The following is a 13,258-nucleotide window of genomic DNA, read 5'->3' on the forward strand; positions in this document are numbered from 1 at the left end:
TATACCCCTTATTATGAAAGTGGTTCATATATGCCCCTATTACTATACAAATGGCTCACATATACCTTTTTTCTCTAACGGAAGTAAAAAAATTAATTTTAATTATTTTAAAAAAAAAAAAAATACAATCCCATATGGGTATATTTAATCCTCCTCACTAGGGGTGTTCACGGGGTTGGTTTGGATCGGTTATTGGTCAAAACCAAAACCAAACCAACTTAATCGGTTTTAAAATTATCAAAACCAAACCAAACCAAATATAATATACATTTATCGGTTTGGTGATTATCGGTTTCGGCTTGGTTTGGTTCGGTTATTCGGTTATTAACCATACACAAAAATAAAAGAAACAATTCATTTAAAATGTGAAAAAAGTGACAACAATCCATTCAAAACGAAAAATAGTTAGAATGACTTAAATTAGTAAACTTTCAATCACTAAATTTACTATCAATAAAGCTTTAAAATTCACTATATTGGCCTAGAAGGAAGAGACAATAACATTTTCAGTCCCACAAAGAATTGACATAGACACTCATATACATGAAATCAATAAGATAAATGTTTCATCTTGGGCATTTTTGCTTTCAATAAGTAAATTATAAAGAAATTTTAATGAAAATATGTATAAGATCTTTAAAATTGTTTATAAAAATAATATATTAAGTATGTATATTAATAAAATATATGTATATAATTCATCGGTTCGGTTCGGTTATTTCTTCGGGTTTTTTCAAATAAAACCATAACCAAACCAAATACTATCGGTTCTCAAAAATCTAAAACCAAACCAAACCAAACCCAAATAAAATCGGTTTTATTTTATCGGTTTGGTTTGGTTTTTTGGTTTGGATCGGTTTTTATCCAAACCGTGAACACCCCTACTCCTCACACATATTTTTTTTTTACTTTTTTTGTTTCAACGACTAATTTAAAGTTATTATTTTGATGGTCAAATTTATTTATGTTTCACTAATTTTCTTGTAAACTTTATTATAGATGACCCAATTTTTTTCAATAGAAAAACTAAATAACAATATAGTCGGAAAAAATATTTTAAAATTATAATATAGCCACAAAAAAATTAGTTTTAAAAATTTCTCTTTACACTAACGAATGAAAGAAAAAAAATAAAATAAGAATAAGAAACTCAAAAAATGATAATCAAAGACGTCAAAAAATAATTTATGTATAAAAAAGATTAAAATATACCTTGAAATTCGCTAGAAGGATCATATATTTAAAGTCAAAAACATAAATTTAAAGCTATTTTTTTCACTTCCGTTAAATTAAGGATATATGTGAGCTCATTTTGTAATGGTAGGAGTATATGTGAGCCGTTTGTATAACGGTAAGAATATATATGAGTCACTATCATAACGAGGGGCATATCAGTTCCAAATGACAAAGTTGAGGGGTATATCAGACCCTTTTCCCTTTTATTTATAAAACTTCATAAAAATAATATTCTTTTTAATTCTTTTAATTTTATTGATGTATTTAAAATCCAAAAGAAAAATAAGTAAGAAAAGTAAAATAGGAAAGAAAAAAAAAGAACTGGTATAGGATCTGATTTGTTATCCTCCTTCTTTCTCCCTACAAAACGCAGATCAGCTGAATTGAAACGAAATTAGTAATTGGAATTTCCCAGTAAGAGGCTATCTCTGGTAAGGTTTTCATCAAATTCAGCTTTGAATTTTTCTGGGTTTTTTTCCCTTTCAAATTGTTAACCTCATTGTTATCTGAATCTCCTCCATTTCTGGTAATTTTTCGCTTCAATTTGATTGATGAAGCTTCTGTTAACATCTGGAAATTGAAGTGAAATGATGGATTTCACCCTAAAAATTGAATCTTTATCTTATTGTAATGCTGCTGCTACTTTTTTTTTTCTGAAGGAAAACTATTTCATGTAGACTGTGATGATATTGCCTTTATTTTCTCTATTTATCAGCTACTTTATTGGCGTGATTAATATGTTGATGTTCTTTGGAAAATAATATTCTGTTAAACTGAAATCATGGTAAACTTTTTCTTTTATATTGGAGCCAAGATTGAAGAAAGAGTTGGGTTTCATGTTGAGATGGGGATTGAAATCAATAATAGGAAACACAATCGATTCAATCTTGTTATCAAAGAACTAAATATCGAACTGAAATGAATGTTGTTACTGTAATTGGGTATAATATAAGCCATTCGTAAGAAGTTACTACCAAAACGGACGAGCATGAAAGTAATAAAGTGGATTGAGAACCATGAGATTATCTCAAGTTCAAATTCAAGCAGAGGTGTCAGGTGCCTGTGCTTGTGGGAGTAAGCAAGTACCTCATGAAATTAGTCGAGCTGCGTAACCTGGTGCGGACACCACAATTATGAAGAAAAGGAGAGAGAGAAAAAGAGAATGCGGATAAGAGGTTTATATGTACGCGCACATCTTCATTATCTTAATTAACCATCTTGATTATGTAACTAACTTGAATAATCTAATTAATCTCCCCTTTTATCATGAAACATCTTCTTAGCATAACTTCAGCTGTATTTTAGAGTGGAACCAATTATATATTTGCCTCTGTCCTGCCACAATGATATTTTGAGTTGCATCTCATAAGTTTCAATCTATATTAGTTATGGGAAGTTATGTATAGATGAGGAAGTTCTTTCAATAGTAAATCAACTAATGTGGTAATATCTGATGAGTTGTGGTAGAATTGTTTGTTGTCAGAAGTGTAAATGTATAAAATATGTAATATCTCTCATGTGTAATGTGGTCGGTGCCTAATGTCCATGACCTTCTCAGATTTACAATGGAACTTCATGATCTTCTGGCACGATGTTTGGCAATGGTCATCGCAGTGATACAAATTGCTAAGATCAGCTCATGTCTCAATACTGCAGTATTAAGTGAAGTAAGTAATCAAGCTGCTAAAAAATCTCAAGATGTGCAATTATTTCTCGATACATGCAGTTCGAGTGTTAGTAATATTCGAATTTACAGAAAACTGTGAATGGATTGGTACTTCCAAGAAAACTTAGGCTCAATTTAATCATGCAATCATTAACTTCTTTCCATTATTCACCAGATTATCTTTTTTCTCAATCTTCTTCAGGTGCATGCACCTTATGTTGATAATTATGTGGCAAAATCCTACTTTAACAAACATGAAAATTTGGTAGATTCAAAGTTTGAAGATTTCATTGCACATGACATACTGTACGGTGCATGTGTATCACTGCAAGGCAACGTCGAATTTTCACTAAAACTGTCTGCTTTACATGGAAAGCTGATTGGTGAAGGCTCCCATCGACGTCTGTCATCAACTCTCAGATTGAAGTTGTCATCAGAGTCCATTTCCAGGCCTCCAAAATCTTGTGAGGTTATAATTGTTGAAAGACTGCCTTCTGGAGTCTTTGCAGATCCTTTTGAGCTACAACACCTTGTGCAGCGTGGTGGTAAATTACTAAGTATTAGATTTTATGGGTTTCTAACACTGCTACCCGTCATTTTGAGGCTTATTGTTGTCCACGTTTTGTTGTAGTTTTCAGGGATGCTGCCGTTTTTGGAGATACAAATTTAGAGTTGCCTTCTTTTCTGTCAAACCGCTCGCTTGTTGAGGTTCATCTGGAAGTGGGTACCAATTTAACATCACAACAGAAGGATGAACTGGAAATACACATGGAACTTCCTCTACATGCACGCTATCAGGTACATCACATAAACGATTCCCAAAATTATGTCGGAGTCTCTAAAATACGTTTCAGGCATCCAATGTAGTCAGTCATTTTTACTCCCCAGAAGTTTAAGTTGATACTTGTACAAAAAAAGATGTATTATCTAGGAAGCCATGTACATCTGTTAAGCTTCTCGACTTTATTGTAACATCCCGGCTTCTTACTGGCAGCCACTAGGACATGGATTCTCAAGAGTTGAATTTGCTTCACCTGACTTGTTTCTGCGCTGCAACGTTGAAAGAAAAGAAGATGACACGGGCTGTTTGTTTCTGCTAGACAAACAGAATGCTGAATCAATTGATACTCAGCTTGTGTGGGAAGTACCATGTGGAAATCGAGAACACACTGAAGTTGTATCTGCTATTACATTCATCTCAGCTGTTGTATCAGCTCTTCTCATCATTGTTGCCTCAATTAAGTACTCTGATAATGCAGCAAGTAATGTCTTAAAACAATCATGAGTAATTGATAAACGAAGCAAGTTTTTTCTTTCCCCTTTTTGGATTAACCATTGGCAAGAGAACCTCACTTAATGTTAGGTAACCTTTATCAGTATAGGCCGTTGCTTATCTATTTTTTGAAATGCTTTGCCATTACTAATTTCTCAAATCACTTATTATGTGAAGAGTTTTGTTTTTGCTGTTGGTCACTGATTTGAATCCAATTATCTGACACAATCATAATATGTGTATTGTTTAAGTTAGAAATATTTGTATACAAGGTTAATTAATTAATATCTGGAATGGTGTTGAGAAGGTTGGAAACTCGCAAATGCTATGTCATAGCAAGAACCAAAATCTATGTTGTCTGCCATTTTGCCTGCATTTTCTATTTGTCTCAATAACCAGTGGTGTTTTTACCACTTCTCAAAAGCAGAAAAGAAGAAATATGATAACTCTGGTTAGCTGTTCCTTTAAATCCCATCTTTTTGCGTGTGATACAACCTTAAGAGAACCACCCCCTAAAAGCCAGTAATTAAGATGGGAGAACCCAAGGTTATTTAAGTCCCATACCTTGCAATAGGATCATAACAAAGTGTGTTTGTGTGTGGGATGGGGGTTTGTTTCAGCAGAATCATGTTGTTGCTGTTTCCAGGATTTGTAGATTTGAACCTAACGTAGTGTTTGTTTCTAGCTGTGTTCATGCTCCAAAAGATTGCTATTTGATTCAGTGATCTGTTTGACATGTGCATTTTGTTTTCATCTCATTTCTCAAGCATATCGGATCTGTTTCAGCTTATTGCTGGTTAATGTTTATAGATTGCGTTTGGTTTTCACCTCGTTTCTCAAAGTATATCGGATCTGTTTCAACTTATTGGTGATTCATGTTCATAGATTTGGCTGTATCTATAAAACTACTGTATGCACACAATAAGAAAGTGATAGCTTGTTGGAAACTAAGATTGATATCTGTTCCTGCTATGGTTTGTGAACTATCCTGGTTGCATGAGGCATAAAATCAGTTTGACCGTGATTTCAACAAACTATTCACACAAGAAATTTGCTAACTAAGTATTCAAAATTTCAAATAGAGACAAATTGTGACATTGATAAAATTTATGAAAAAACAAGACAAACGAGAACTACATTAAAATGAAAAAAAATTGTACTACATTTGGTGGGGTGCGCCAGGCCCGTGCAGTAGTGCAACGCATGGGCAACGCACAAGAGCCCAGGCAGCAAGCTACCTTAATGGACTCTTCCCCTTAAAAAATTGAGTTAATATCGTGTGAACCAATGGCCCACATATCAGATATTAAACTGATAAGAACAGATACTACACTTGATCTTAGCCAAAAGGCCGAGAAAGGTATGCTTTAACAACTGAATTAAAATTTGTTTATGTAGCAGCTTTCGGCTGTCTACACATTATCTTATTCCGATGTGGTACATATAAAGCTCTATAAAAATAATATCCCCATTATCTTTGCTTCATAGATATCACTGCTGCCTCCTCACATGGAAATGAATACCTGATGATCCATCTTCTCAGTTATATAAACAACTTGCATAAATATGAGGTAATAGACTATGTTTAGAACAATTAAATGTCTTAACATTATACTCAAGATGTGCAATTATTCATCGTTATATGCAGTTTGGGAGTTAGTAATATTCAAATTTACAGAAAACTGTTAACAGATTGGTGTTGCCAATAAAACTTTACTCAATTTTATCAATGCATATTTACATTTTCCCCGTCTTCTTCAGGACCATGCACCTAATCTTGATAAATTATATGTTACATAATCCTACTTTAGCAAACATGAAAATTTGGTAGACCCAAATGTTGAAGAGTTCACTGAATGACTGAAACATGACTTACTGCGAGCCACTGGGACACCGGTTATTTCTCTAGAATTGAATTTGCTCCACCTGACTGGTTTCTGCGCTGCCACGATGAAGGAAAACAACCCGACACACGCTGTTTGTTTCTGCTATGTATTTAAGTGTATTGCTGCTTTTGCCATTTGCTAATTTCTCAGATCAACTATATTTATACGTACAGCTTTCATAGTTACAACACGAACACATCCAATGATGGATACATATACTATTTCAATTTTCACCGCCACAAATGACCCTATTAATGTGATTTCACTGCCACTTATAATGAAAAAAAATATATACAGAATTACAGATTTGAGACTGAAGAAAACTTATCAATAGCGACCTTCAGTGTCCATAAAATGGAAAATATTATCTCCTCCAAACTTCAGCAAAAGTAGATCATAGTCCGAAACAAACTTCACCTGCCTCGCCATAAATTGGGACGTTAACCTAAGACCTCAATGATTCTTCTCACTTCATTGGTCACTAGGCCACAAGGGGGCCACAACCCTTGGATGCATAAGTTTTATCTTATAATTACGGACACATCAGGTTGCCATACAAGAAATAGAAGCAGGAAACTTCTCATGCAAGATTATCCACCAAACAAGATAAACAAATCAACATATCCCATTAGTGATAACTTCACACACACAAGCATCAATAAAGAATTGAATGTCATCTGGTTCAAGAGTATCCAAAGGGAAAATATAAGAGATTGCTCCTCAAACAAAAATAAATTGTTATTGACAGACCCACCATTACATGGCAGCAATACATCTTGCAAACACAGCACCAGGTTTACAAGTTGAACAGGAATCTTTGCTATCCCACCTCCCTAACTACACGACTTGTCTACTATGACTAGAAGAACCAAGGATTGGGACAACCGAGCCACACTCCAGGGTGCCTATTGAAAGAACTCGAATCACAAGAGTCACTTTTTTTCGAATCAAAGCACTCACTTCTGTATCTGAACAGAGTTCGGGACCCTTTTCTATATCCCAGTAATCTTCAGCTCAGGCTGCAAGTACTATGATCACAATGAGGAGCATGATTCCGAAAATCACCAGGGATAAGCAAGTCTGCAGAAAATATTATAAGTTAGGGAAATCATTTACAGAGCATATATTGTTCAGTGTAAGGAATGTAAAGTATAAAAAATAGAAGTGGTACTCCGAAGGGAAAGAAAATAAGCAACATGACTGGTTTCTCAACCGGATTTGATATAAGGGCCATGTGAAAATAGAATGGACTGTATGATCTAAAAAAGGAACCATCTAAAGTATCCCAAAAGGATGAAACCTACCACTGCCTGTCCTTTCATGACTTCCCTCTCTTATCATTCCATCACAGTGAATATGCCCAGTGAGAACACTTGTCATGACGGCATGTTAATCAAATTTAGACCTTCTATCAACTCTACCAAACATACTATAAAATGTAGAAGGTATAAATTAAAATATTCCCAAACGTAAAGCACTACTCACCAACTTCTAAATGGTCCTACTGTTTTTTCACCTTTTCTTATTTCCAATAAAGCAATAATGTGAAGTATACCATAAAAATACAATAGGTGGTAGCTGGTCAGTATCAGAATCATAAACCTATTAAAGCTTTGACTTCAGCCAATAGGCTTATAAGCGATCATTCAAGTTCAAAAGAACTAATAAAAGGCCTGCCACTACACACACAGAATGCTTAAGCATACCAGTCATAGAGTTCTATGATCAGTAAGATGAATGGTCAAATGTGAGAAAGTACCAGAGATGAATTTGATCTTTGGGTCTTTGCAGCTTTAGCAAGTTGCGATCTCCCCTGTGCAGTCGCAGCATGTGCATTCTCAACGTTAGAACCAATATTATCTGCAGAAAACAGAATTGTAAATATCAAAGGACATTCATATGGAAATTTGGAATACTAAAACAAGAGTGACCTACCAATCATAGCTCCTTGCTCGTGAACAAGCACAGCAAGGTCCTTGAAAATTTCATTCACTTCACCAATTTGTTGCTGTATTTCTTGTATTCCCTGCTCTCTTTCTTCGATGATGGCTTCATTAAAGGCAATCTCATTGTCCAAAAGTAAAACCTCTTGTCTGCAGCACAACGGAATAGAAGTTACTAAATATAGGAAGAAAAGAGGATATATCTTCTGATGAGGCAACACCACTACTCTTAGATCACAACATCACAAAAATAGCTCCATATAATGCATCTGAACTCAACAAATATGACTTCAGCATATGACCAACTAAAGGAAGCGTAGATAAGTAGCTTCATTAAACCAACGTCCACACCAGCACTATATTCTGTTTATAGACAAAAATCATCACCCATAAATGGTTATCACTTTCGCACAGGTTGAGCAGTGTGACTTTGAAGAAGCACACACTTTGAACAAGCCAACAAGGAGAGAGCGAACGAATTAATCGAATCATCATGGTGTCTATAAACTTAATGCATAGCTGAATTTGATAATTTATGATATTAACAATCTCACAGATAAGCACAAAATTTAAATAAATCTTCACAAGAACATGATCAGCTAACTGACCTTCTTGATTCCACAAGGAGAGCCCGTTGTTCTGGACTCTTTTCCGAAGAAACATCTATCTCACTGGCTGTATAACTGTTTACCAAAAGATGACCAAACCAAAAATGAGAATTGATGGCAAAACATTTCATTTGAGATTGTTAACTAAAGAGACAGTGAATTTATCATTCCTGCAGTCTGAGGCAGAAGTTGCTTATACGTATTATTTTCTTTATAACCATGAAAGAGAACCTGCAGCGCAAGGTCCGAAACTACTTGAATAATGTGCCCACCCCGCTACTGTTCTCCACTTAAATACTAGGACCCCCAACATGCGCTTGACCACACATCCCATGTTGCACTGTTACCACCACACAAAAGCCCTAGGAGACGTTGCTTATATGTATTTCATGTGTTGATAAACTCAGGTTTCTAATAAACATTTCATACTTTTATGAAGCTGACAGAAATTTCATATAATGAAGTACCATCAGGAAAAACTTACCTAGAAGGAAGAACTGCTTGGGGAACAAAAGGTGTATACGCTGTCTCTCTCTCAGCTGCAAGCCTTTGAGCCTTTTGAAACTCCTTCAAGACTGCTTGAAAATCTTTAGCAAGTTTAGCATCTGTAATTTTCTTGCTAGCCTGATAGAAGAAAGCAGGAGTTTATAGTTAATAGTCATAGAGAAAAGTAAAGAGTGAAGAACAAGAAGTACACATAAGCCTAATCAAACAAAATGATGAGAACCTCATATATATAGTGAGGACAGAAGACAAAGAGCATGTGTATTCTGCAAATATATGTCATGGAAATCCATACTGACTAAGGCAAACACAAAGGGGAAGAGGAAATAGGTGAGCTCTTAATACTTACACTGACTTCAACACGATGATCTGTTTCGCTGGCTTGCTTAAGTTTTGCAGATGTATCTTTCACTAACTGCCCAATATGTACCCTCGTCTTGTGCCTGTACTTGAGAAAGTTAGCATAATTCCCTAGTGAAACTAAGCTTTTTAAGTCAGTGTTAATCGGTAGTATTAATTAGTACAAGATAACAGCAAAGCCACATTTTGGCTAACTGAAATACAACAGAATCTCATTATTGCAGCACCAAGCTGGAAAACAGAAATTGAACCGGAAAGGTAGTATTGACTATAGAATCTGTCCAAGTGATGGTTAAAACATGTCCGATTCATGATTGCCACATATCACATTTCTCCACAGTCCTCACCCCACTTTTTTGCGGTGAATCATATTATATTCACTTTTCACATGGGAATGAGTGACGCAACATTCAACCACAGTCCCATTCTAGAGGCAATGATAGGCAAACCTCTTCCGGTAAGAACTCACTCAACAACTTGAATACTCCCTCTATCCCAATTTATGTGACTTACTTTCCTTTTTAGTCAGTCCCAAAAAGAATGACACATTTCTATATTAAGTAACAATTTAACTATAAAATATCTATTTTACCCTTAATGAAATGATTCACAGTCACACAAATTTCTATTATTCATTTTGGACCACAAGTTTTAAAAGTTTTTCTTTTTTAGAGTATTGCACAATAAACACCGTATGCACACACAAAGAGAAGTTTCAATATCGAACATAGTAGGGTGGCAACATTTTAAAAGAATTTGTCCATATAAAAGTCTAAGCGCAAACATACAACTAGTAAATCCCTTTTCTTTTGAAAAGTGACACTAGTTAATACTTTCTGTAAACCAATTCCAGTTTGAGTAAGTAGTAGAGCAAAGCCTTATTTAACCCTCTAAAAGGCACATGAACATGAAGTTCAAACTTCTTCCCACAACATGTATATAGTTAGCCTAAAAACATGTTTTATCATTCATCAGAACCATATACTGAACAATATATTCCTCCCAGTCATCCAGAAGAAGTATAGGTGGACAAAAAAACTGAAAATGGTTTCTAAAATTTTGATTTAAAATATTTTGCAAGCTTACTGATTTTCTCTAGATCAAAACTCTCAAAGTGATCAGAAGAACTCATTTGCACATGTTCAGTGATAATTTAGACATCATTTTTAGCGTGTGCCATGTGCTGAGGCCTTCCTCAAAAGTTTCCTCAAATGCAGAACACAAGTTTCAAGTATAATGCTCTTTCTGACTGTGTGTGTGTACGCTAAAACTAATACAGGATGAGTTATAAATTCACGAATTAACAGTTAAAGATGAAATCACTTAACAAAAATACCACAAAACAGTATCAGTTGACCCGGTCTATCTCAGTAAATGATAATTGCTACTGTACGACCTCAATCACCACAAAAGCTATAAACTTGTCTCAAAATTAATCCATCAATTGACAATACAGTAAGTCCACAAAACATCAAATTCAACAAGTAATGCATGCAATTCCAACTGTATTAAAAATTGCAGAATTTCACCCAAACATTCAGCTTACAACTTCAATTTATCACAATCAGGACAAAATATCGAGAGCTTACAACTTCTCACGCAGCTCGGGTGTATCTTTGGGTGTTCCAAGTGTATTGACCAGCCTTTGAAACGTCGACACAGCAGTGTTAATCTGGAAAATTCCAGAAGCCACAGCTTGAGTTGGGTCTTGCTTACCATTCATATACCCTCTACGGGGCCCCAATGGTCGACCCGCTTCAAGATCTTGAAAACTCATCTCTTTCTCCTAATATACAATTGGAATCCCCCAAAATTCTGCCACAAAATCCAGGAATCGGAACCTCTACCCAAAAACTAAAACAAAGCACCGATCCAAAATTCAACAGAAAAATGAAAACCCTAGAATTTTGGGGGATTTGGAAAGAGAGCAAAGAGATGGAACTATTGGGGTAAGGGAAGAAAGAGAAAATTTGGCGTGAATTGAGGGAGGAATTGCAGGAACAAAAAAAAATTGTTCTTTTATTTATTACTTCACCTTTTCCGTGTCAACCTTTTTATTTAGCGTTTTTTTAATAAAAATATTACTCCGTTCATCTCAATTTATATAATTTAGTTTGACTTAGAAATAAAAAACTTTTTAAACTTATGGTCTAAAATATATATTTGTGTTTTTGTAAATCATTTCATTATGGATATCCTAGACTTTTTAAAGTCAAATTGTTATTAAATATAAAAATATGTTATTTTTTTAGACCGACTAAAAATGAAAGTAAACCATATAAATTGAGACGGAGGGAGTGATACATTACTACTATTAAAAATATCCTTTTTATCCCTTAATAAAATAATTTAGAACATAAATTTCAAAAATATTTTTTTTATTTAAATATCTTGTTAAGTTAAAAGAACATTTTATATTTGGAGAAAATAAATAGTGAGAAAGGGACACAATGATTTGATATGTGTTGGGTGGTGGGGGATTAGGTTTAGCGGGATATATTTTTGAATAGAATAGTAATAAATCAGCGCCATGTAATGGCCGGCGAGACTGGTGGTTATATAATGTGACAGCTGGATATTGTCGGCAGCTTTATGCGTTTGTACTTTGTATATTTAGCTGTTTATCTTTGAATTGTTTACAAGACATGCAACACATCTTCTAATGTAATCAAATAAGCGGTGACGCACGACGCAACCGAATTTTTAGAATTATCTCACCGTGGAAATGAAATGTTGCGATTGTGTAGGTATTAGAAAATTATAAATTTGAAATGAGAATATTTAAAGAGAAAATAAGAGATTGATTATAGATGATTTTAAGAGGGGTAAAGATAAACTGAAGAAGTATTAGAAAGAGATGATTAAATATGATACGACATATTTTTCGTTTAATTAGAATTTAGATGAGAGGTTGTGGAGGAAACGAAGAAGGTTATTAGGTAGAAGTGTATTGTCTTGATATTCATCCTTACTAATAGTTTGGTAGTATTATTTTTGTAGTTTTTTGTCCTTTGATTTCTATTATTTCGAGCTTCGATTATTGTATTATTTTGTTACAATCTGTTGTTTTATTATTATATCTGTTTTTTTCTTATACTTTCATTATTTCTTTTTATGTACTACTTTAAAATGTTGTTCTTTAAATTACGAATCATTTATCAGAATAAAATTCGTAAAAAATACTTTGTAAAACTACACTAATATTATTGTTATTTTGTTACCTTCCATTGACATAAATAACTTTATTCATTAAGGCATAGATAAAAAAAACTCTATTTAAGAACCGTTTATCTTTACTTTAAAAGGCTAGCTTCAAATTGACTCTAGTTAAAATAATGGAGTACACAAATATTGTTGAATATAGAGAACATCATACGAAGCTACATTATCCTAGGACAATGAACAATACTTAAAGAGTCTATCCGAAAGACAAAATAGGAAGCTACTGCTGCTACAATAGAACCTCTTTTTTTTGTTTGGAATTGGAATTATTAAAAGAGCAACTTACAAAAATGACTATAGTTGTAGGGTTATTGAAATTCAATAGCTATAAGTATGCTATTTATAAAAAAATGACTACATTTTATGTCTTAATCTTGCTGTATATTTGTATTTTTTTTTCAATTTTTTTTATTTATACAATGATACAATTATAATTACAATGCACTAAATAAGGTAATCTCTTGTTATAGTGACTGAATGCCCCCTAATTACGTTTTTAAAACTCTCAACTTTCCATAATTAAATTAAAAACTAATGATTACGTCCCTATCCGCTTGGAT

General features: G+C 33.9%; 2 protein-coding genes across 2 annotated transcripts; one reads left to right on the plus strand and one right to left on the minus strand.

The window, feature by feature from the left end:
• The first annotated feature begins 1,539 nt into the window (after window positions 1-1,539).
• LOC102580422 (phosphatidylinositol-glycan biosynthesis class X protein) lies at window positions 1,540-4,221 on the plus strand. Its single transcript, XM_006352829.2, has 5 exons — window positions 1,540-1,667; window positions 2,795-2,903; window positions 3,105-3,447; window positions 3,534-3,700; window positions 3,897-4,221. Exons 2-5 carry the CDS (start codon window positions 2,802-2,804, stop codon window positions 4,185-4,187), a joined length of 903 nt encoding a protein of 300 aa, XP_006352891.1. The 5' UTR covers window positions 1,540-1,667; window positions 2,795-2,801; the 3' UTR covers window positions 4,188-4,221.
• A 2,531-nt stretch (window positions 4,222-6,752) lies between these two features.
• LOC102577569 (syntaxin-like protein) lies at window positions 6,753-11,444 on the minus strand. Its single transcript, NM_001288293.1, is given in 7 exon segments — window positions 6,753-7,141; window positions 7,821-7,921; window positions 7,997-8,154; window positions 8,613-8,687; window positions 9,097-9,236; window positions 9,466-9,559; window positions 11,066-11,444. Coding segments are annotated over 7 exon segments (822 nt in total). The 5' UTR covers window positions 11,254-11,444; the 3' UTR covers window positions 6,753-7,075.
• Window positions 11,445-13,258: the final 1,814 nt, after the last annotated feature.

Source organism: Solanum tuberosum, unplaced genomic scaffold, assembly GCF_000226075.1.
Source record: "Solanum tuberosum cultivar DM 1-3 516 R44 unplaced genomic scaffold, SolTub_3.0 scf00144, whole genome shotgun sequence".
In the NCBI taxonomy this organism is placed as follows: domain Eukaryota; kingdom Viridiplantae; phylum Streptophyta; class Magnoliopsida; order Solanales; family Solanaceae; genus Solanum; species Solanum tuberosum.

What these genes read in the sequence shown, in the direction of transcription:
- LOC102580422 (XM_006352829.2), top strand. Translation starts at nt 2,802, where the DNA reads ATGGAACTTCATGATCTTCTGGCACGATGTTTGGCAATGGTCATCGCA. An exon ending in ATACTGCAGTATTAAGTGAA is followed by an intron (nt 2,904 to 3,104) that starts GTAAGTAATCAA and finishes AATCTTCTTCAG; the next exon opens with GTGCATGCACCTTATGTTGA. An exon ending in CTCTACATGCACGCTATCAG is followed by an intron (nt 3,701 to 3,896) that starts GTACATCACATA and finishes TCTTACTGGCAG; the next exon opens with CCACTAGGACATGGATTCTC.